Source organism: Aspergillus piperis (genome assembly GCF_003184755.1).
Source record: "Aspergillus piperis CBS 112811 unplaced genomic scaffold BO85scaffold_23, whole genome shotgun sequence".
Taxonomy (NCBI): Eukaryota; Fungi; Ascomycota; class Eurotiomycetes; order Eurotiales; family Aspergillaceae; genus Aspergillus; species Aspergillus piperis.
The window spans coordinates 162,093-184,491 of NW_020291613.1; the positions used below are offsets into that span (position 1 = coordinate 162,093).

Here is a 22,399-nt window from a genome sequence, read left to right on the forward strand (position 1 = left end):
GTCCAATTCACGGCCTGGCGCCCCTGGGCGGTTTGAGATTGTTGCCGGGAATAGTTTCATCCCCTGTCCAACTGTGCACCGGCGGCCTCTCCATTCCCCACTGACCCATTCCCTAAAACCCTTTAAAGTGTCTTTGCGGTTTCGAGTTGTAGCAGAGTTAGGTAGTGAACCTGGTGGCGATCAACAGGGCACAATCTCTTGCTCTGAATCAGTTGTTCGAGGCTGAGGCTGGCAGTCTCAATCCTCCATTAGGGTGTCTGGAATCAATTCTGTTCCATTTTTGGGGCTTTGCCCCTGACTATTTCCCGATTAGGCAACCGTGTTTCACTTTGAGTTTGACACCTAAGTGCCTGAGGCATGAAATGGATGATATGTATGTTGGAGCTAACTGCATCTGGACAGTCCAGTCATGTGAGCCCAAGTCATTTGATGGAGTGATTATTATGTTAATATTCAATTGGAGAGGGATGAATAGAACTTAGAGGAAATGGAGAGGGAATGACCTGAAAAATGAATAAAGCTTGTAGAAAGTTAACTGCTATCTGACAGATGGGGATTCTTGCCCCCCTGATTTCCACCTCTTCCCTATGCTCATCTCAATCTGCAGAATCTGGCTTGGCTCAGGTTCGATCGCCCCTTCCGATCATGACTATGACTGATCGGATACAACCCTGGCAGTGGATTCATGCAGGGACAGCATACACCCTAGTTAGTCTCGTACGAGGACATATGGATAGGCAAGGTACGTAGCTGCCTGAGCTGCTAACTTGGTGTATGAGGTAGACTGCAAATGCCAAGGCTAGCCTGGTACACATGAACGGCTCCTGCGCTTGGACCATTCCGTGGAAGTGTGCTTCATCATCGGATTGCAATTTGTTTTGACAATCTATTGATAACACTGACTTTGGACTCCAGTACCACTACAGTTACTTTTTGGGGTCAGCTTGTGAGATAGTCCTTTGGTGGCCCAGAAATTAGAGTCGATGCCACTCCCTACACCAAACTTGTGTACATTTGCAGCACTTTATTACTCCAGAAAATGCACACTGAAGGCTACTTAACGAATTGCACACTATCCTCGAGAAGCGTGGGCTCTCTGACACGGGATGCTTCCCCCCCACCTTCGCATTGCCCCGCCCCGAGAATGAGGGCTCCGTGGGTCTGGCCTCCTGCCTGCCGTCCCCTTGATGTATCTACAATCACACTTCAGCGATGACGGCCGCCTGGTTTGACAGCTCTAAGTATTGCTATCCTACTTATCTGATTTCCTTAATAAAATTAGTGGGCCATGGAGGCTCAACCCTTATTTTGAGGGATCTCATTGAAGGTTCTGGCATACCCAGAATGAAGCCGGAGCACGCGCATATGGAAGATTTTTCCTTCCCCGCATCTGCAGACATTCTGCATCGAGATAGGCCAATTCACATTATCCGATATTTTCCCGGTACTCAACTAGTTTGCACTGACACCAATCGACAGGTCAGTTGAGTCAATCCTCGGGTTGATACGAAACCGCCATTTGCCGTGATGAGTTCATGACTTTCCCGCATGCGGTCACCTGCAACCATAGCCTTCCCCGTCTTCATTTATAACCCTGCCGGAGCACTAAATATCCATCCACTTCTGGCATCAGACTCTTTCTGCTAGAATCCTATTATGGCACCGTTTCCCACTATCGTCTTCGTGCCGGGCGCATGGCACAGCCCGGAATGTTATCGCAGAGTGATCGACCAACTCGAAGCTGCGGGGTACGAGACGGACCTCGTTCATCTTTCTTCCGTGGGACCAACTGAGCACTTGCCAGACTTCTCTGCCGATGTGGCCCAGATACGAAGCCATCTAGAGCGTCTAGTCGATGCCGGCAAGAAGGTCGTGCTCGTAGTACACTCTTACGGAGGAGTGCCTTCAAGCGAAGCCGTCAAGGGGTTGGACTGCGATAGCCGGCAGAATAACGGCCAAGCCGGCGGCGTGGCTCATATCTTCTTCTGCTGCTCGTTTATCATTCCTGAAGGAAAATCTCTCCTCGGAGCTTTCGAGGGAACCGACTTGCCGTGGTTCAATGTCTCTGCGGATCGCCTGGAAGTCAACCCAGACAGACCAGACGAGGTTTTCTACAATGACGTATCCGAAGAAGATGCTCAGGCGGCAGTCAAATCTTTACGTCCGCACAGTTATCGGGCCTTCCTCAGCCCATGCACATATGCTGCCTGGAAAGAAGTTCCCAGTACCTACCTCTACTGTGCTCAGGATAATGCTATCCCCTTAGAGATCCAGAAAATGATGGTGGAGGATTGGGCGGCAGGTTATCCCATCCACACAGAGTTCCTCGACGCCTCCCATAGTCCTTTCCTTTCGAAGCCAACCGAAGTAACAACGGCGATCAGAAGAGCAGCTGGGGAAGAGATCTGATCATGAAAAGGATATGTGACGTGGCCTTATATACACCTGGTTCCATCCACGTGGACCGGAATACTAGTGTCACCAATGGCGGTTCTTCAATGTATATAGAGACTAATGCAGGCTACACAAGTCCTCAATATGGATGACCCCAGAGATACTACAAGGTGAACTGGCATGCCATGGCCTTTGATTGAGGTTTGGCAACCTCCGACCAGGAACAAAAGCTCACCTGCAATCCGCTATTTCGATAATTCTCAGTGTCATTACTTTGCCTGAAAGCTTCTATTGGGCGCAGATAGCAGTGAATGCTGCGTTAATCCTAATGGATAAAAGTCAATGTTTGCCTCACATTTTGACCTCCTTGTCGGCGAATTTGCTGTTGTCAACCCACTGCCCATGCTTTGTACCACCTTCCAACCGTATGTCTCTGTGAGACCTTTTCTGCGTTGCACTCCCAGACCTATCTCGGCTTATTTCCAAATACAGAGTTCGGCGTACTACCCGGAACCCTATGAGATGTTAAAAATCCGGTTCCGAGCACCAGTGGCGCCCAACACCCCAACAACCCGGTTTGCCTGATGCTGACCTGCATGAAGAGAAGATTAGTCGACCGAGAACGAACTTGCACTTTCTCTCAGCGCCATGCGCGCCCCACCACGAAAGATCATCATCCCCTCCGGCCCGGAAGGCGATGCCTTGCACAATGGCTCAGGCTGAGCTCGGTGACCAGGAGGCGATTATCAATAGTGAAGAACATGAGCACCAGGACGATTACGAGGTTCACTGGGAGGAGGACGATCCAGCAAACCCACACGCTATGACATCGAAGCGCAAATGGATCATCGTGAGCCTAGTAAGTACAATGACGGTGTGCGTATGCGTCACCAGCTCGCTTTACACAGCGACATACAATCAGATTATGGCCGAATTCAATTGCTCTCGAACCGTCGCAACTCTCGGGCTGAGTTTCTACATTGCTGGGCTGGGATGGGGACCTTTAGTAATGAGCCCATTGTCGGAGTTCTACGGCAGGAGGCCCATCTATCTCGTTTCACTTCCTCTATACATTGTCTTCCTTATACCCTGTGCTGCTGCTCGCAATATTCAAACAATGCTAGTCGCAAGGTTCTTAGACGGACTCGCAGGGGCGGCATTTACCTATGTCGCGGGGGCTACCGTGCGCGACATGTACACCAAAAGCACCTTGCACACCCCCATGCTGCTATACACAGCTTCACCATTGTACGAAATCTGTTGCTTGTGGTATCGCTTTGCGACTAATGGCTTGCAGTACCGGGGCCAGCATAGGACCTATTCTGGGCGGGCTGATAAATTCGTGGGCCTTATGGTAGGCCGGAAAATCCCCCTGGGGCCTGGAAAATCCCAGTAAATCGAGTCTAACGAGCGTACAGGAGGTGGCCATTTTACGTCTTGCTCATCTGGTCAAGCATCCAGTCTATTCTCGTTATCATTTTTGTTCCCGAGACATATGCGCCAGTGCTGCTCCGAAGCAGGGCTCGCAAATTGCGGCAGGAAACTGGAGACGATCGATGGAGGGCAGCGATCGAAAAAATGGATCGATCTGTTTTGAAGGTAGATATAATAGAAAATCTGGTCGTTGATAAATGACTAACCGCGAGTCCGGAGTAGACCGTTCTTCACTCCCTATATCGACCATTTATGCTACTTCTCCTGGAGCCGATGTGTCTTAATCTTTGCCTACTCTCGTCCATCGCCTTAGGCATCCAGTATCTCTTCTTTGGAGCGTTTGGGGTGGTGTATGGAAACGCCTATAATTTCGGGTTATGGCAGTCAGGACTGGCATTCACTGGTCTATTCGTGGGGATGATACTGGCAGTCGTAATTGACCCTTGGTAGGTGATGAGCAACTCGATGTGAACGCACACATTTTCTTGCATCATGGAGGCAATTTGGGACTAAGAGCGGAGCAGGTGCTGCAAGATTTATCCCTACTTCTCCCGAGGCCACAAAGAGGAAGGAAATACCAGGAACAATGAGCCGGAAAGTCGTCTACCACCCGCTGTCATCGGAGCTCCGCTCATGACGATCGGACTGTTCTGGTTTGGATGGACAACGTGAGTACATTGTCTCACCCCTAAGACGTGGCAAATGACTGAAAGACAACAGCTTCCCTTCAGTCCATTGGATTGTGCCTATCATTGGAAGCGCCGTATTTGGAGCTGGGTAAGTTCACACTGTCTTGGAGACTGGATGCCTGATGGCGCTCTCACTGACACTGTAAATAGAATGATCTTCGTATTTCAAGGGGTCTTTACGTTTTTCGTGGACGCTTATCCACTGTACGCAGCCAGTGCGCTTGGTGCCAACAGCTTTACCAGGAGTACCTTTGCAGCTGCTTTCCCTCTCTTTGGAGTGGCGAGTAAGTTGTCTCACTGTAATGGGTAGGCATTCTGCCAGTAGCTGACAATTACATCACCCTGCTAGTGTACCACAAGTTGGGTGATCAGTGGGCTACATCCTTGCTTGCTTTCCTGAGCCTTGCTATGGCTCCATTTCCGTAAGTCAAGTGCGGAAGGACTAATGCATATTGAATTTATAGCTTGATTACAGGTACATCTTCTTTAGATACGGAAAAAAGATTCGAAGCAGAAGTCGCTTTGCGACCTAAAAGTTATGGGAAGGGATTATTGGACTGTACCATATTAGTTTCGATGGGAATGCCAGGTACCTTCTCACATGAGTACTTGATCCAAGATTGATAAAGTGAGCTTGTATGTCGCCTTCATGATTTTGTCAGACAAAGTGGATGATCTTGGAACAACTGATGATCAGATACCTTGACGCACGCAGATGTTTTCTCCCTTATGCACCTCGCTCTTTCTAAGACCCGATCTACTACTAGTCCGTCTAGAGAAAATTCGGATAGATCCAGATCTATTAAAGTTGTCAGACCTACTAGAAAGTTTCACTCTTTTATGAATTAAGTGGAAAGATCCGAACGAATCCCCTCACAGTCAACAACATAGTAGAAGCCTACTAGAAGGGATGATAAGATGATTCAACTTGAACATTTGAAGTTCTTAAGCTTCCTCCCACATCTCCAAATGCACACGTTTTTGTCAGGTACCAACCAACCCCGTTGGATGTTCAGAGGAACTTGAAAATAACATCTATTCCCGCCGCAATACGGCATCATTCTATGAATATAATCGAAAAAATATAAAAAGTCTAGAAAAAAACTTTATATTAAGAATTCCGTTTTATATAATATAAAATAAAAATAATCTATTTATATTATACACTAACAAAAACCAAAATTCTATTATATTATAACCAAACTACATATTTAAAGAAACAAAGAATTAACTTGATGACTTATCATTTTATACAATCTAATTCAAATGTTAGAAAATAATCTACAGATATACTGCAAATACGACCCATAGACAGCTCATAGACTGTCCATAAACAGGCATAGACCGGTGGATTTGGAAGCCTATAAACTGCAGCCCATAAACTTTGGCCTGTAGTTGCCCACCCATGGGCTGGGCATAGCGAGGTATAGACATAACCCATGTAACCCATATAGCCTCATGTCTGCCAAGATGCCGTAACGTAAACAACACCAATCCAGCATCAGGACTGAGCCTATAGCGATGGGTATTTTACGGCTGAATAGCTTCCACTTTCTGCACTACCGGGTAGGGCCATGAGCCATTGCGCAGTTGTTCAGTTGGGGCATAGAACCGGACTGCTCAGTTAGACCATGATTTTGATTGAACAATTATGCAGGGAGCAAAAAGTGGGACTTACGCGTAAGGGAAATATCTCCTCCGCCCTTTGGAGCTGGGAGCCAGCTTTTTTAATGTCAGCTAGTAGAAAATACACGAAGGGAGTGGCCACATACTTGGACGTCCAGTTCTTTGGGGGTTCAATATCTGCAGGCTGAACCAACAGCTGGAAGCTTCTATCACCATTGGCATTGCTGTCATACACCAGAGAGTCATCAGCGTAAGTGAGGTTTGAGCGGTCGCCCAGCGCATATCGATTCAGCGTGTTGGGAACCAGGTATTCCTCCGCATTGTACGCAGTTAAACTCCAGAACCCAAACTGCTCCAAAGGCGGCTTGCTGGAAAACGTGAAGATGTATGACTCCCTGGGGCCTAGGCATAGCCCCTTTGGGCCAGTACTATAAGATGGGTACAGCACTTCCGTGGCCCTGAGAGCGAGGAAGCCAGTATATGTCACATATTCTCGCATCACATAATTCTCGCCATAATCACCCTGTACTGTCGGAGCTAGCTCTTTCCATCCATTTCCGAGCGAACGCACGTTCTGGGGTTTACTGGCTACTTTGGCCATGGCCACTTCCGAAGCAAGGTATGCTGCAGTTAGGTTCTGGCCTTTCTGGGGCTCATATACCCCGTCCCTGATGCCAGCTTCACTGAGCATGTTATTGACACGCTCCAGGTCGGAGATGTTGCGCGGGGGGTTGTGCGGTGCAATGCGCGCTGTCAGTTGCATAATCTTCGTCGCTGGGTCAGAAGGTAGCGACGAATTGAGCAGAGATATGGTCAGGGGAGGGACTGTTGCTCGAAAACTAGTTCTACCATCCTTTTTAACGGTATGAAGACGGCTCTGGTTTTGGAGAGCATGGATTTTTTGCAGGTCTCCCGCAGCGTTTGTAACGGCGTATCGAACGACAATAAGTCCATATGGTGTTGGCGAATTGACATAGCCCTGTAGGCCATCGCGCTTTTCCGGGTCACTGAACAGCTGTACACCAGAACTTTGCTTTTCGTCGGGGTTAAAACGGAGAATGTATTTTCCCGCTTTGCTGTTCTCTACGCTGCCCAGATTGACATAGTTGTTGCCGTACACATCGTAGAACGGGAAGACCCAGTATCTGTCCTCGACGACGGGAATATCCACCACAACATCATTATGGGAGAGATCAATAACAGCTGTCGAGTACAGTGTATCCACATTGGGGCGTACCACAGACTGGGAGGCAGATGTTGCCAGCTGTCTCATATGCATAAAGCGGTTGGTGGAATTGACCTCATTTAGAATTGGGACAGCGGCCCGCGCAAACTCCGGGAGAGGATAACCATACTTTTAAAGGTGTGTCTGTCAGCAATATATCATATCTTTAGGAGGTGAAAAAGTGTACTGTCAAAGTAAATTCTGTCGCTTCGGTCACCGACGCGGCCAGAGTAGTAACGGCAAAAGTAGCTGCCACAGAGAGAATTCTAACCAGCAAGTTCAGCTTCATGGTCGCAAATTCAAATCAATTGAAACCAATGAAACTTATCGCTCGAACCTGAATGATCCTCAATATATATTCCATGTCCACCGGACACCGGTTTAACCGAGGCAGGTTTCGGCAATCTGCGTTATAGTGCCAAATTTCAATGTTCACAATGGGAACCCGAGCCGCCCATCTCCACTATTTCCAGAAAACTTACTGTTACAATGATGCATTGCATTAGTATCCGCAATGACGCAAGAACATTTGAACTTATCGACGAAGTCTTCGAAGAGAGGCATATATCGAGCCGCGAAAGACGCCATTAAGCAAAATTCCATTAATCCATCTAGGATATACGAAGGCAAAAAGTACAAATGTTGAAGACGCTCATCAGGGGTCACGGTGGAACTATAACATTTGATTGGGTGCTATTCTATCGCAATCCAAATCATTTGTCACGTCATTAATACAAACAATATTTTATCAGATATAGGATGCTATTCTATCGCAATCCAACTCATTGATCACATCAACGCAAACAACAATTATAAGATATAGATATGAAATATTCAAAATCTGTAATACAATTCGAAAGACTTTTTTCTAATATTATCTGTTGATGCTGCCCGCAAAGTCTACTTTTGTTTATCTGCTGAGGAACGCAGGAATTGAGTGTCAATTATTTCAAGGCGCCACAGGACTTTCAACAATAATTTAATATACTCTGCCCTTGGACCTTGTCACCTTTATGCTCCTATACCCGTCTCACGTCCAATAATTTTATTCCTCTCCTAAACAGATTCTGATTTCCTTTTTCCAGGGCTCGAGCTATGTCGTAAAAAGGTAACACCGATAACAATCAATCACAAAGAAACCTCAAAGTCTAGTGCTAGCCATAACGACAACTGGGTGACCGATATCGATACCTTGCTTGTGAGCTTTCAAAGCAGTCACTGCATCCAATCGGTGAGGCAAAAGCTCATTCTCAATCTCTAGCGCACGAACTCCGGCCTCAGCCGCTGTTAGGTGACCGAAAACGCGCCGTAGCGTACTCACGCGGTAGAAATAGAACTGCACGTTCGTGATTAGCTTGTTGTTTCAACTTACTAAGGTCTCAGAAGCCCTTGATGCGGAGTGGCAGTAAACTTACCGGTCCAAGTCCCTTCTCCTGCTGAGTCGCGTACCCTTCAATCACTGAGTCTGGCTCACTCTGCACTTTCCAAGACATGGACAGGATTCTTCCAGTGAAACCAGTTGCATCTGCTAGCCGAAGCATGGTGTCGATTGGGATTCTGCCGCCCATGCTTGATAGGACGACGCCAGTTTCGGTGAGCAGATTGAAGGTCTTTGCCTGCAAAAGACAGACATAGTGAAGGTCTAGAAGAGCCGTAGACACGAACGAGGGAACCATTCCCGACACGTCTGAGCAATCAAAGTAGGTCGAGGAGGTTTGACCGTCCAGGAGATCAGCGTCATCCGGTAGGGGAATATTGGGGAGTTTTCTAGAATGCTGTTCAGTATTCTTCGACTTCAGGATCGTGAGAAGCTCACTCATATATCAGGTCAAAAGGCACCTGATCCTTGAGGGGCACTAAGCTATGACCAGACAGCCCAGTAGCGTCCCCGGCAACCGCCCTCACCTGGCCGTCGACATTTTCAGTGGCAGACATCAGATTGATCTTGGCCTTATCGACGACTTCATCATGGAGATCTGTCATAACAATGCTGTGGAGGTGAGGGAAGACATCCAGCGCTGCAATGGCGTCGGTGCCTGAGCCAGTACCGATGGTTGCAAAGCGTTGCACTGGATTGTGACTTGAAGCCTGGAGCGCCTGGAACGAGTTGAAGGCAGCAGTTACTGCCCAGTCGGCACGGGGGTTATAGATCTACACAGTGGTGTTGGTACCCGAGAGACGGGATGATAAGGTAAAGGGACTACGTACCTTCGGCTGGTAGCTGAGGTCTGAGAGGGAAATGCTGAACCTCCGGCTGACATGCTGGGGCTTGAGACCAAAGAAAGCCTTGAAGTCAATGACGAGAGTGCTAAAAGATTCGGGGATTCCCTGTATCTTGAAGTCGAGGTTGTTTGTGTTGTAAGTGTCTTCTTGCACGAGAAATGTAGTCATTTTTGCAGATATATCCTTGAATTGGGTCTAGTGAGGACTTTTACGCATGAAGTATTCGTGCAGCCATCGAAGCTTTATAGGTATTCGGCGTATCATCACAGTACGCCTGATATCTAGGCCAATTGCCGATTGGGGAGCCGGTGGCAGCCGTGTGAAGTAAAGATCAACGACAGCTTACTGCCATATTGAGATAAAGTTATATGCAGCGCCCCTTGCTCCGTTCACGGTAACCCCGTACGCCTGTACGTATGACATGTTAGAACAGGTCTATATGTCTATGCCGAGCCAGGAGACAGGCGTGCCATTTGCCGAATCCGGGTAGCTCAGGCCTCTATCAGTGAAGAAGATCGGTACACGAAGGCAATTGTGTACATGTGGAAGTCCAAGCAGACTAGCCTTCTTACCGACGTAAAACCCACGTAAGCTCCACCCATACACGGACCTTTGCCTGGTGTATGCTATATAGGTTACGGTATTATCCTGGGAGTCTTCAAATAGTATTGGCCAGGGATTCTCGACCCTAGACTAGATGTATCAGAAGAGGAAACTTCCGTGCTTGCTACCATTGGACCAAGGTGCCAGATCTGACCCACAACCAAATTATGCTTGTTTACGGTTCTAGCTAGGAGTACTCCGAGGCTTCACGCGTAAGCATATCGCCGAGACGCGCAAGGCCGGGTATGGCTTGCACAGCCATCACACAGAGAGATTTGTGTCCAATGATCCCGCGAGTCTTGAATTACCCAAGATCGACCCAATCAGCATACATACCCAACAGGAAATGTAGATCACCTGACCAAGTCACCCTGATTATAGCGTTGTGTGGTTCCTGGTTTGGTGAACTTATAACTTTAACTTAATTCTTAACAACAAAACTCTACCTTAGGTATCGCTGATCACTAACTAACTGAACTTTGAGGTCAAGGTATCTTAATGACTTCTACCTCAGAAGTGGAGTGCCTAAGCAGTACGGTTGCCAAGTTTGTGGAGCAGGCATGACTACCCTCGTATAGAGCATCAAAACTAGGAGAAAGAGGTAAACGGCTGACCTGCGTATATGCAGCAGTAGGATTGACTTATCTCACGAGAGGGGGTATGCCTCAAAAGCTAGATTTGGTGCTTCTAATCAGCGCCTGCGTGGAAGCCCACAGTGTTCCTTGCGCTCACTAAGACAGCATACTAGCAACATGAGACTGCAATTAGCCGGTCTCGGTGCTAAAGGAAAACTGCCTTGATAACGAAGGCTCTACTCTGTGACAGTGACGTGATATTTTCCTTTGTTTGAGAGCTAGAGAGTCCTCCATAATGTGGAGCGGACACAAGCTCATCATAGAGGTGGAAAGGTGTGATCGGCCGAGAATCGTTATTTTATCTCTCTCTTTTAGTCTTCTTTTCCCCTCCTTTCTTTCTCCAATCTTTCGAAATTGAGTGGGTCAACGGAGGGCCATTCGCTCATTTGTTGGGCTAGACTTGCTTAGATTAGACCAGCTCGAAAGAGAGCTTCCAAGTCGGGTAGCTCGTTTCCGTAGGGGCCGAGAACGAGATGAAACAGACAATTCTTAAGTCAGTCCAAACAGCTAATAGCGGAGATTGATTATCCTCAATTAATAAATAGCATTGGCCATTGACACCATAAGCACTCAAGAACAAGAGGCTAATACATATAGGGTAGGTGCTTCTACGTCAGCTTTAGAGCGTTGAGTTGTGCCTCTTACTTGGCAAATTTCCGATCGACCTCCGCGGCGCAAGGCTGAATGCTCTCTGGACGGAACCCTCGGAGAGTCGGAAGAACTGAAAGCAAGCACGAGCCCCTGAATCTCCACTCCAGCTGACTTTTCGCTTGGCGATACGCGCCGTTCATGAAGTTAGTGACGCGGACCCCGGCTAGGCTGGAGGTGGTAGTGTGGATGCTCCTCGAATGAGAGAAGCTTTGCGGCGACACGCATCTCCACTGTGCAGCCGCCATTGCCCACTACTTTGATACTAATCATACTAATTCTACTTAAGGGTTCGTAGTTCGAATTGGTCTGTTGGGGCCATACCTGTATTGTATTGTTACCCGATATTACAGGCAGAAGCCTCAATCATCTCAATTATTTTAACTTTGTTCGCCATCTGGGAGGGCAGAAAGTTTGAGCCTGTTGGCGCAAGCCACGTCAGATACAAGTAGCTAGATTGGGAAATCTCGATTCAATCAAATCAGTTCTAACAGAACAATGATTTTCTTGCAGTTGGCATCGTCGTCACAGGAATGCACTGCCGAGACAACACAGCCCTGAGTGGTGCGATTCTCGATCTGACAAGTTCTGACCAGTAGGTATCAAGTTGGTATCATTGCTTACAACCGCCGCTGACAGTCAACATTTGCGGAGAAGGATTCAGGACCCGTCAGGGAAGTTCACAATGTAGATCCAGCACCCATGCTAACAATGCTATAATGTTAGCGTGGGCGTCAAGGCTTCGCTTTCTTTTTTAAAGACCGATACACCCGAATCAATACTGACCACCCGTTTGTTTCATCTTGTCTGCGCGAATCTTCAATTCCTCTGATGCCTGAGCCAGGATGACATTCGGACGTCCGAAACCATGGCGAAGGCTTTTGCTAATTCTTGGGGCCTCAACTATTCTCTTCCTTCTCCTCAGCGATGAGAAACCACGGTGGTTAGCGACTCGTGCCCACAGCTCGTGCACTGGGTTCGACCTTGCATCAGTATCCGAAGACCTCCACTCGCGCATGAAGGCTGAAAGCGACTACACCCCGGTCGAGATCCACCAATTCGTGTGCGGCATTATCAACCATAACATGACTGCGACAGCTCACCTTGAGTGTCCCGCGACAATCAGCCAGCGTTACCATACGCTGATTCCAGTCGACGGAAAGCACCCCAAAATTCAATACTTCTTTGCCCTCAACCTCTACCAAGTGATTCATATTATCCTCCCTCTGATGGGGAGCATTCTGGAGGCTATTCGATACCTGGGGCCGGAACACTGCGCTTTATCGATCGTGGAGGGTCGGTCAACAGATGGAACATATGAGATCCTGTCTCGTTTGAAGCCGGAGCTGGATGCTATGGGGGTGCGATACTACTTCTCCCGAAGCCCGATAAACCCGCTCGGCCCCGGGGAAAATCGCATCAAGGACCTGTCCGAACTTCGGAATATGGCTCTTGAGCCTCTCATCACAGGTGCCAGACAGAATGGCGGTCCCTTTGGCCACGACCCCATGATTATCTTCATTAACGACATCGGTATCTGTGCGGAGGACATACTAGAGTTAGTGTACCAGCAAAAGGTGCAAGATGCGACAATGACATGTGCATTTGACTGGAGAGAGGAAGGAGTCATTCATGATGTTTGGGTATCCCGAGACCTCTCTGGAGATCTCTTCTTTGACATTTCATCTGATGGGCGGATATGGGACTCTCATAACCTTTTCTCCCATCATGGTCCCACTCGTGAGCGCTTTGCTAAGCATCTTCCAGTGCAGGTCTATAGCTGCTGGGGTGGAATGGTTACCTTAGACAGTGGCCCATTCATTGACGGGCATGTGGAATTCCGGTATTCAGAGGAGGATGAGTGCTATATGGGGGAGCCTACACTGCTGGCACAAGATCTCTGGCGCCTGGGTCTTGGGAAAGTGCTTGCTATTCCCACTGTGAATGTTGCATATGAGTATCGCTGGTCATTGAGGGCTAAGGAGGAGAAGGGCTACGTTCATACGATATTGGAAGGGCGATATTCCCCTCATGATGAGCTCGTCCATTGGCAGAAAGAGCCACCAAAGCAGATCAAATGCATGCCAGCCTGGGACGACCAGTCCTGGGTAGACGCTGTTTAATTATTCCGAGCCATTTTCGTAGTGTGGATTTAATGTATTGTGATTTGCATTCACCAGAGAATAATGGGTTATTTGCTGCGGGCAGACAGGCAGAGCGAGGCAGTGCTTCCACCCGACTGTTCGGTCGCGTGTACGTGGCCTGCGATGAACCCTGCCTGGCGCACCTGCGGATGGTTATTAAAGGTATCTCGTTGATTGCGATGGCTTTTCCAGCCAATAGCTGACCGTTTGAAAGCGGGTGAATGCAGGGAATAACCTCACGATCAGGGCCCGGTTGGAGCTAATTCTGCGCCGTTGCTGACTAGCGCTGACACGCTCGCTGTGTTCTCAACCCGGCTGCTCTAGCTGAATTTCCCCTCCATGTGATGCTGCTGTCCGGATGCATGTCCTTAGTCTCCGTTGCACCGTAATCCATGAACGCAATGGAGGGTGGCTCGTTCCGAAGCTCAGCCTATCTAGGCCCTGCGGCCAAATTTGCAATTCATCCCTGGAGGCGGGGTTGCTGCGCCGCATTGGCCTACTTCCGTCCTTTGTTCGGAGATGAGCCGGGCCTTAAATGTCTCGAGGCCGTCTTGCAATCCGTTCATCCACTTTTGTTCGCCGTCCGCTTGGCAGACTGCAGCCTTCCTCATGGCGCCTCAGCATCACTACACGCTGGCGGATCAAGGAGAACCGGAAGTAGAGGTACTATCGGAGAACAATACAAACTCAACTGAGAATGCACACGCAGAGGCTACTGTACCCCAAAATGAAAAAGGATTTTCCGATGAACCTCCAGCAACCCCTTCGTCGGTCGCATCCACGATCGAAAAGGGCACACCCAGCACGTCCCACTGGACCATTGGGTGGATGACTCCAAGCTCCATCATTACTTGCTTTCTCTTAGGTAGGCTTTCCTTATGTAGAGGATGAGGTGCCTTGTTATATCGGCGCCTATTCTCCACCAAAATGGATGGGTTATTAACGGTGCGTTTCAGCGGCCTCTGTGGCATCCATGCATCTCGGTCTCTTTCATTGGCTGGACCAGCGTGAAGTCGAAAAGACCATCAAGCAGCCATACGTGACAGCCCTATCTGTTGTATTCGTGAACGGGTTCCGGACCTTTCTGGCCGCCGCGTTGGGAATGTCTTTCATTCAGATGCTGTGGAAGGACCTGCGCGCGCGCCCGATGCGCATCGGCGACATTGACGCCTTCCTCTCAGTGCTGACGAACCCCCTCTACCTCGGAAATGTGCAGCTCCTAACAGTGGCTCCTATCCCGTTTATTTGCGCCTTAATATGTTGGTGTATCCCCATCGCCATGATCTTCCCAGCGGGTGCCCTGACCGTCGAGTCCAAGTCGTTCCATACCTTGGCCAACCAATCGGTTCCGACATTTGACCCAGCCTTCATTGGAAATGGCACTTTTGCTGGCATGATGACCGAAGCACTGTGGCAGCCCAATTCTTACGATGCCTATAGGTTAGACTGAACGTGATTATTGATTGCACTGTGGACAGAGGCCCTAACGACTCTAATAGTGGACCTACCTATAAGCTTACCCGCGTCGCAAGACAGGCCATGATGGCGGGGCATTACCTTCCAGCTTCGTCTCCGTGTGCTACCGATTGCTCCTACAGTATTAACATACCGGGCCCCAGCTTCGAGTGCCGCAACTACTCCTCTCCAGATCTTTACAACTGGGTCAACCAGACCTACCCTCAGACGAACATGAGAGGGTATCTTTACATCGCATCGCAAGACAGTGCTGCTCGCACAAACCGCTCAGAAAATGTTTTTGACTTCGGCCTGCGCTGGAAGAGGGACAATGAATACGACAACCTCACCTGCCGAGCATTCGAGGCGACCTACAATCTGCACATCACTTACACGGGGAGCCAACAATATGTCACGGCAGAGGTTAACCCAATTCGCCAGCTAAACAGCTCGCATATGTACGACGATGGTGGCGTATCTCCTCGGACTGGGGCTCTGGACTCGCGAATAAATGCGACCACTACGGGAGACACCGGAGGCAATGTTATTGACATCTTCCGCCGGGCGAATTTGGCCGCTATCCAGGACACACTGGTCCTAGCACTCTCAGGATACATTGACATGCTCAGTGAGTACTCCTTTATGCAAGTAATAGATTAACATCAATAGAGGCTCACCAACTGTAGTCATCCACGGCCAGCCATCAGCCAACACTATCATCTCCCTGACAGACCTATACACAGGCCCATCAAACACACCAACCTTCAACATTACAGGCGCTTCAATGCAAGATCTGTTGAAAAACATTACAATCTCCCTCTTGACCATGAATCAAACAACCACCCAGGTTACCGTTACGAACCATCTAACGGTGAACGTATACTCCTTTAGCCGACCGGCACGCCTGATCGCCACGTACTTTGTGTGCCTTGGATCGGCGTTGGCGTTTATCCTCTTTGGTGGACACGCGCTAATCAGCAACGGTATCTCTGCCAGCATGACCGGCTTGTTTCAGACATTGTGTACTACTCGAGCTAGTGCACGGCTAGACGACCTGGCGGCTAAGGGGTGCTTGGGAGGTCGAGAGAATGTTCCGGATGAATTGAGGAACTTGAAGGTCATGTTTGGGGAAATTCAAGGGAAAGATGGCGTGCGCATGGCTGGACTGGGTTCTCTGGATGAGGTTACTCCGTTGAAGAGAGGCTCGATATGATTTGATGATATAGTAGACTCGGCGTAGTATATCCGGGATGGACTATTGATACATATTATGATTAATGTTTAATGAGACGAATGATATTTTACTAAATCATCTGAATGGGCCACATAATATGATAGGCTTCGGAAAGTTTAGTTACTCAGCTCTGAATGTCAGCTTGATTCTATAGATGTGAGAGTGATTCTGTCATCCTCGACCAATACTACCTTTGCCGAGAGCGCAAAATGCTATGCTATAGCGATGGGTTGTTGCATTTTCTGGGTTTTCTACCCGGGGTGAAATCTCTGTGGCGAGGTACAAAGAACGAAATGGCCTCATGCAAGAATGAGGGGAAGTTGCATGTGCCTCACTGGCCAATGGAAACAACATCATAGAAGGTTCCACCTATATCAGAGCCTTATATCACTCGCCCCGAAGGGATCTTGACCAGATACAATTCGACCGCGTCCACCTAAAAATGCAAGCCTTGGAGTAACCAGAATTTAGTACCATGATACTCCTTCGGAGACCTCGGGTTCATTTAGGGTGACATGGCCGCATCAGTAGCCAACAGCATCTCGACTTGAGAATGATCGACATCCGCCGGGCTTTTATGCATGATGGCTTGGACCTGTCTTTTTTCGCCTGGTAGACCAGCAGGATGCCCAAGGAATGGGCGGGGCAGAGGAAAGGAAAGAGGGCAGGCAATACCTATAGCGAGATTCAAGTTGAGTGCCTGGCTATTCACGTATCATGCAGGCAGATATAAAGCCATCCAGGCTTCCTTCGGCACTCAAGACATGGAATCAAATTACTTACATCCTCAGTGACTGACTGAAGAGCTTCAAGCACTTACCCCGCCATTCTCTGCATAAAGCAGACACTCATCATGACTATCTTCCGGAGCTCGGCAAAGGCCAGTGAGAGCGAACCTCAGTATGGCATTAAAGTGTTGTACGACTCCAACGAAGCGGAGGTAGAGTATGTGACTAATCCCTAGAAGCCAATATCCTTTCCTATCGCTGACTTGCATTCAGTATCGTCTTTGTCCACGGTCTTGGCGGAAGTCGCGACGCAACCTGGACGATCGACGATGTGTGCTGGCCCCAAGCCCTTCTTCCGCAGGACTTACCCAAGACCCGTATCATGACTTTTGGATATGATTCACGGGTGGTCAGCTTCACATCCGCTTTATCGCAGAACGGAATTGTGGGAAATGCTGAGGATCTTTGTGCTCAGCTATCGCGGTTCAGAGCCTCTTCGGTAAGAAGCAACACTACTTCTTCTGAGTATCGTCACTAAGGATGCCAAATAGCCAGAGCGCCCGATAATTTTCGTAGCTCATAGCTTGGGTGGCTTGGTCTGCGCACAGGTAAGTTGACAACCCTTCATTTATTCCCAATGTTGGGGAGATTTAACAAGCCATCGAAGGCTGTCGTAGCAGGCAACCGCAGTTCCCCCTCCGACAATACACAGATTATCAGCAAACACGTCCGAGGGATAGTCTTCCTGGGAACCCCATTCTGCGGTTCCGAAATCGCAAACTGGGTGTCTCGTCTCAACAAAGTAGCGGATTATATTTTCGAGAGCAACAAAGCAAATATCTCAGACCTGAAAAGCAAATCAGACACACTGCAGCACCTGATCGAAGAGTTTGCGAACGTTTTGCGAAAACGTGACAACTCCGACGACACTATCCTGACCACCTTTTTCTATGAGCAGTTGAAAACACAGGGAGTTATGGTAAATAAACTGCAGATCCTGTAAGTTTCAATAGTTAGGCTAACATGAGCAAAGGTGGTTGACCGCAATTCTGCCACTATCCCCGGTCGCGGAGACATGATATCCATCCAAGCCGATCATAAGAACATCTGCAAGTTCCGATCGAGGGAGGATGATGAAGGATACGGATTGGTGCTTGGTGCACTGAGGAAGATGATGGTTGAGGTACCCGTGAAGCAGAAGTCGAGTGTAAGAATCTGCTGCTTGATGTTCACTGCTACGCCTGCTAATTTGCATTCTAGAGCCCTGTTTTCAACTTCAACAATGATGGAGCTTCCATCATGAACCAGGCAGGCCAGCAGACTATTAATGGGGGAATGAACTTTGGGTCGTTTGCACGGTAGATGCGCATGTCAAGTAGTACCCGGTTAGTTACTCTATCGAGGCAATCATGAATTGCAACGTTAGACTCTGGTCAGAACATCTCAGTTCGAGTTTGTGTAGTTATTGTTTGGTGATGATGAGAAGAGAATCAGACGGGTTCCCGTGAGAATTGAGGTTTGCCCTTGTTAAGCTTTCTATACACATTGAGAGTTGAGTGTATGACTTTGGCCAAAGTTGGAATATACTCAGAACAAGACTATATTTAATGATTCATAGATTTGCGGTCTACCATCTAGGTGGTCTTTCTCTCATAGTAAATTCAGCTCCAGCTTGTTCGCAAGGGGGATATGACCAAGCAACCTGGCGAGCTCCGAAGGACGGTAATTAGAGCGGGTTCTCGCATTTTTGTCAGCCCCTCGCCGCAATAGGATGCTGATAATATCAGCGTGTCCGCCAGATGCAGCGACATGAAGCACTGTGTGACCCTGCGAATCCGCGGCCGAAACGTTTGCGCCGTTGTCCAGTAGATGTTCCACTTTCGCAGTCTCCCCTTTAGCGGCTGCTTCTAGGAGCTTCTGATCAAGATGAGACTGGCATCGGAGGTGTCATATTAGTCTGTGATGATAAATTTGGGTGCTGAACAGTATATATGTCTACCTTATCCTCAGCAATATGCCGTGCGCCATCTGTGACTGAATATCAGTACTGGTGTAATTATTAGAAGCTTGACCGAATGATATACCTTGATCATAGGCATAGAAAGTATTATTATAGATACTGCCATAAACAACTTGACTACCAGCCTGGTTGTGAACCGTGTTGTCTTTGTTGTCAAAGGTATTTCCGTCACCCATCTCGTCTCAACAGACACTATAATCAGTCGAAGAAGAAGATAATTCGATTTGAAACTGTTACTGGCAAGGTTGAAGATGAAACGGGTGAGGAGGTACAGAAAATTCGAAGTTAAGATGTGTCAAGCTGTTTGGCCTGACAGTTGCTGCCCTACAACTGCACCTCGTTGTCCAGCTCACCTAGCTCCAACGTTTCGTTGGGAATCATTTGCCTTGAAGCTCAGTGGGGTCTGCAGGTATCGATATGCAAGAGTCGCAGGCGATGATAGTATTGGTCGGTTAGCATGGAAAGTCCTCCAGAGCAGGTTATTCCCGCCGAATCCGAGGAGGGGCAGGGGGGGACGCAGCGTGAGTGGCCCGATTAGAGTATCCTTGAGTCGATGCAGGTACTTCTTGCTGGCCCACGTACTGCGATAAATAATCCAGTGATAGCATCTTATATCTAAGATGTTAGACAGAAATAGTGATATTCTTCAGCAGGCTAACTTTCAAATGCACTCTTACTAGCGTCCAGCGAAGAACCTTAGCTTCACTCGATCGGCGGATGATTGCCGCCTGGAATCAGTCGAAACATGTCTCCGTCTGAGGCAACTACATTTACAACGCCACTCTTCTAGTCGGCATCTTTCGTCCCACCCCGAATCAAATGTCAGCACTACTTATATAGCCCATAAAATCCCTCTACCTAGATTCCCCAATCCTCCCAACCATATTTCGCTTCAATCCAGCTTGCCCGCACCCATGGCACTCATCGAAATCACTGTCATCTCGGATCCAGTATGCCCGTGGGTATGTCACATTCCATCGTTGCCTTCTAAAACCTAGTTCAATCTAAACTTTCCATTTCGACAGTGCTACATCGGCTACCGCCGCCTAACCAAGGCCATCCGCCTATACCAGAAAACCTATCCCGGTGAAAGCCAAGATCGTATCCGCATCTCCTGGAAACCGTACTTTCTAGACCGCGATGCTCCAATGGAAAGTGTTCCCTACATAGGTCTGTCGCCTTACATCTTCCAAAATCGAGGCGAATACTAATTCTCACCCACAACAGAGCGAATGACCCAAAGACTCGGTGCTGATAAAGTTCCTGCCGCAAAAGCTCGGTTGGAGCGACTAGGTGTACAAGAAGGGATCCATTTCAAGTTCGAAGGACGATTCGGAAATAGTCTACGTGCGCATCAAGTGATGTTGTTGAGCGAGTTGGTTAGTCGGGAAGAAGAGAATTATAATTATGGACGTGGCGATCGCGATATCGCTACGGCTGTTGCTGAAGGTATCTTCCGGGCTCATTTCGAGGATGAGCTGGATATCACTGATATTGAAACCCTGGTGCGCATTGCTGTGTACACTAGTGAGGGGTATTTGGAGGAAGCGAAAGTCCGGACCTGGCTTGAGCAGGGGCAAGGAGTGGAGGAGGTTGATGATATGGCGGCGAAGGCTCGTCGGGAGGGCCTTCACGGTGTGCCATACTTTCGGATTAGCGGAGGAGAGGATGCTGAAGGTGGGGCGTTGACTTTAAGTGGTGCTCAGGATGTCGATGAGTTCCTGAAAGCTCTCATTGCACATAAAACAGGAAAGGAACTGGAATCTGCGGACCAGGAGGCAGGTCAGGCCATGACTTCGTGTTGAGTTTATGAGATGGGTCAAGTGAATATGTACTATTATTGAGTCAAGGAGCTCATGCAACTATGTATAAATTTGGCCTGGATACATCTTGGTTCATCCCCTTTGTTGGAACCCTGCTTCTGTGTTCACTTTCCCTGCGGCAGGTAAACACTCATCTCAAGCCCATTAGTGAAAGGCAACGTCATATTGCGGAAGCCATTCTCAGGTGATCTCAAGAAGGACAGCAGATCCGCGTAGCCCTGAGCGCCGGAGATCGTATTATCAGTAAGAACCACTGCACCGTGTCGAAGGCGAGGGAGAACGGTTTTGAGGGTAGGAAGTGCTAGTGGAGTCCAGACTACGGATCTCAGTTAGCATGTGGAGTGTCTATCAAGGATCAGAGAACTCACTATCAAGAAGGAGAAGATCAATCTCCGGTAGCCCTTCCTTCAGGGTCTCAAGCAGATCACCTTCTCTCAGATCGATCTGTTTCTCCACAATTTCACCGCACTGATGCCAGTAGCCCCGCGCAACATCTGCCTTTGATTTCTCCTTCTCCGTCGCGATGACAGTGCCAGACTTGCCTGTCGCCGCGGTGGTCTTTGCGACAGCCAGAGCAAGGTAGATAGTGCTAACCCCAAAGCTGGTGCCTGCTTCGATGATATTGGTAGCGCCCATGGAGTTGATCAGCTGATAGGTAAATTGGCATTTGTCTTCGTCCAGCGCGATGAACTTGTCGAGCATGAGTTGGTCCAATTCGGCTTGCGGGTTGGCGGCAGGGCCCTTGCCGAGAACAGCCGTAGAAATGAACTTGCCATTCTTGGAAATTGTAGCTTCTTGTTCTAGGGATTTTTTGTGAAGTTCGGAGAGGAGCTGTAGGACATGTTGCGGGGCATCGACGGGGTTGGGGGATGACATGGTGTGCTGTTATTAGATGTCAAGATGAGTGCTACTTAACAGATAGATTGAATTCGAGCAGAAAGTAACTTTAAGGCAGGAATTTTTCAGGATTGCTGTAGCCTAGGGTAGATGGTAGATGAAATACGTTGCTTTGATCGCGCCGGAAGAGCAAGAGAGTGATGGATGTGGGGGAAGAGTGGGCCCTTAGCGTTCGGAGTAGCATCAACAAAGGCATGTTTTCTTCCGGATAGCATCGGAACGGCAAAGACGATGCAGAGACCAGTAACTACAGTGAGACTTTCATAGGAACAGATGCCGGTAAATGGGACTTGAGCATCCAATGATGTGGTAATAAAGCGTCGTACACAGTCAGACTCTTCCAGGCCAAATCAAGGCTACAGCCGGTAATGGCATCTCTAAGCTTACGTCTACCTGTCCATCTCCCTTCATGAAATTATCTATCGGTACATATGTCACCAGAGATTCATACTTGATTTTAATTCTCTTTTGGCTTCTATGGTTGTTCTTGACTAAATTAACTTGCCAGGTCCAGAGATCTTGGAAGATTGACACCGCGGAGATCGAGTATAGTTCTTGGCATTTCGGAGAAGGCGATTGAGTCATCTGGCGCCATAACAAGAGGAACGTAACATATCGGCT

At 48.5% G+C, this 22,399-nt stretch overlaps 10 protein-coding genes across 10 annotated transcripts; 6 read left to right on the forward strand and 4 right to left on the reverse strand.

Moving 5' to 3' along the window:
* Positions 1–1,528: 1,528 nt before the first annotated feature.
* BO85DRAFT_153609 (alpha/beta-hydrolase) lies at positions 1,529–2,718 on the forward strand. Its single transcript, XM_025654165.1, has one exon. It carries the CDS (start codon positions 1,657–1,659, stop codon positions 2,407–2,409), a length of 753 nt encoding a protein of 250 aa, XP_025511414.1. The 5' UTR covers positions 1,529–1,656; the 3' UTR covers positions 2,410–2,718.
* An 18-nt stretch (positions 2,719–2,736) lies between these two features.
* On the forward strand, positions 2,737–4,943 carry BO85DRAFT_471817 (MFS transporter; the record flags this gene model as incomplete). Its single annotated transcript, XM_025662507.1, has 10 exons — positions 2,737–2,829; positions 2,939–3,253; positions 3,317–3,642; positions 3,692–3,748; positions 3,813–3,993; positions 4,051–4,274; positions 4,353–4,496; positions 4,549–4,605; positions 4,668–4,801; positions 4,867–4,943. 10 exons carry the CDS (start codon positions 2,737–2,739, stop codon positions 4,941–4,943), a joined length of 1,608 nt encoding a protein of 535 aa, XP_025511415.1.
* An 801-nt stretch (positions 4,944–5,744) lies between these two features.
* BO85DRAFT_504233 (DUF1254-domain-containing protein) lies at positions 5,745–7,657 on the reverse strand (the record flags this gene model as incomplete). Its single annotated transcript, XM_025664292.1, has 4 exons — positions 5,745–6,133; positions 6,196–6,239; positions 6,290–7,497; positions 7,556–7,657. 4 exons carry the CDS (start codon positions 7,655–7,657, stop codon positions 6,048–6,050), a joined length of 1,440 nt encoding a protein of 479 aa, XP_025511416.1. The 3' UTR covers positions 5,745–6,047.
* An 852-nt stretch (positions 7,658–8,509) lies between these two features.
* On the reverse strand, positions 8,510–9,759 carry BO85DRAFT_381528 (uncharacterized protein; the record flags this gene model as incomplete). Its single annotated transcript, XM_025656427.1, has 4 exons — positions 8,510–8,704; positions 8,784–9,135; positions 9,185–9,519; positions 9,577–9,759. The coding sequence occupies 4 exons, from the start codon at positions 9,757–9,759 to the stop codon at positions 8,510–8,512; spliced, it is 1,065 nt and encodes a 354-aa protein (XP_025511417.1).
* Positions 9,760–11,903: 2,144 nt separating this feature from the next.
* On the forward strand, positions 11,904–13,706 carry BO85DRAFT_453018 (glycosyltransferase family 69 protein). The gene has a single exon (XM_025660971.1). The coding sequence runs from the start codon at positions 12,323–12,325 to the stop codon at positions 13,598–13,600; it is 1,278 nt and encodes a 425-aa protein (XP_025511418.1). The 5' UTR covers positions 11,904–12,322; the 3' UTR covers positions 13,601–13,706.
* Positions 13,707–14,201: 495 nt separating this feature from the next.
* BO85DRAFT_471819 (uncharacterized protein) lies at positions 14,202–16,382 on the forward strand. Its single transcript, XM_025662508.1, has 4 exons — positions 14,202–14,486; positions 14,578–15,061; positions 15,121–15,704; positions 15,763–16,382. The coding sequence occupies exons 1-4, from the start codon at positions 14,231–14,233 to the stop codon at positions 16,287–16,289; spliced, it is 1,851 nt and encodes a 616-aa protein (XP_025511419.1). The 5' UTR covers positions 14,202–14,230; the 3' UTR covers positions 16,290–16,382.
* Positions 16,383–16,766: 384 nt separating this feature from the next.
* Positions 16,767–18,642, forward strand: BO85DRAFT_453021 (esterase/lipase family protein). The gene is made up of 6 exons (XM_025660972.1): positions 16,767–17,255; positions 17,312–17,537; positions 17,590–17,646; positions 17,706–18,017; positions 18,072–18,245; positions 18,299–18,642. Exons 1-6 carry the CDS (start codon positions 17,164–17,166, stop codon positions 18,398–18,400), a joined length of 963 nt encoding a protein of 320 aa, XP_025511420.1. The 5' UTR covers positions 16,767–17,163; the 3' UTR covers positions 18,401–18,642.
* BO85DRAFT_453023 (ankyrin repeat domain-containing protein) lies at positions 18,631–19,473 on the reverse strand. The gene is made up of 3 exons (XM_025660973.1): positions 19,123–19,473; positions 19,038–19,066; positions 18,631–18,970 (listed from the first exon to the last, which is right to left on the reverse strand). Exons 1-3 carry the CDS (start codon positions 19,232–19,234, stop codon positions 18,689–18,691), a joined length of 423 nt encoding a protein of 140 aa, XP_025511421.1. The 5' UTR covers positions 19,235–19,473; the 3' UTR covers positions 18,631–18,688.
* Positions 19,474–19,696: 223 nt separating this feature from the next.
* BO85DRAFT_429199 (DsbA family oxidoreductase) lies at positions 19,697–21,009 on the forward strand. Its single transcript, XM_025658239.1, has 3 exons — positions 19,697–20,020; positions 20,084–20,228; positions 20,286–21,009. The coding sequence occupies exons 1-3, from the start codon at positions 19,973–19,975 to the stop codon at positions 20,861–20,863; spliced, it is 771 nt and encodes a 256-aa protein (XP_025511422.1). The 5' UTR covers positions 19,697–19,972; the 3' UTR covers positions 20,864–21,009.
* BO85DRAFT_429201 (O-methyltransferase) lies at positions 20,880–21,996 on the reverse strand. Its single transcript, XM_025658240.1, has 2 exons — positions 21,250–21,996; positions 20,880–21,197 (listed from the first exon to the last, which is right to left on the reverse strand). The coding sequence occupies exons 1-2, from the start codon at positions 21,755–21,757 to the stop codon at positions 20,986–20,988; spliced, it is 720 nt and encodes a 239-aa protein (XP_025511423.1). The 5' UTR covers positions 21,758–21,996; the 3' UTR covers positions 20,880–20,985.
* Positions 21,997–22,399: the final 403 nt, after the last annotated feature.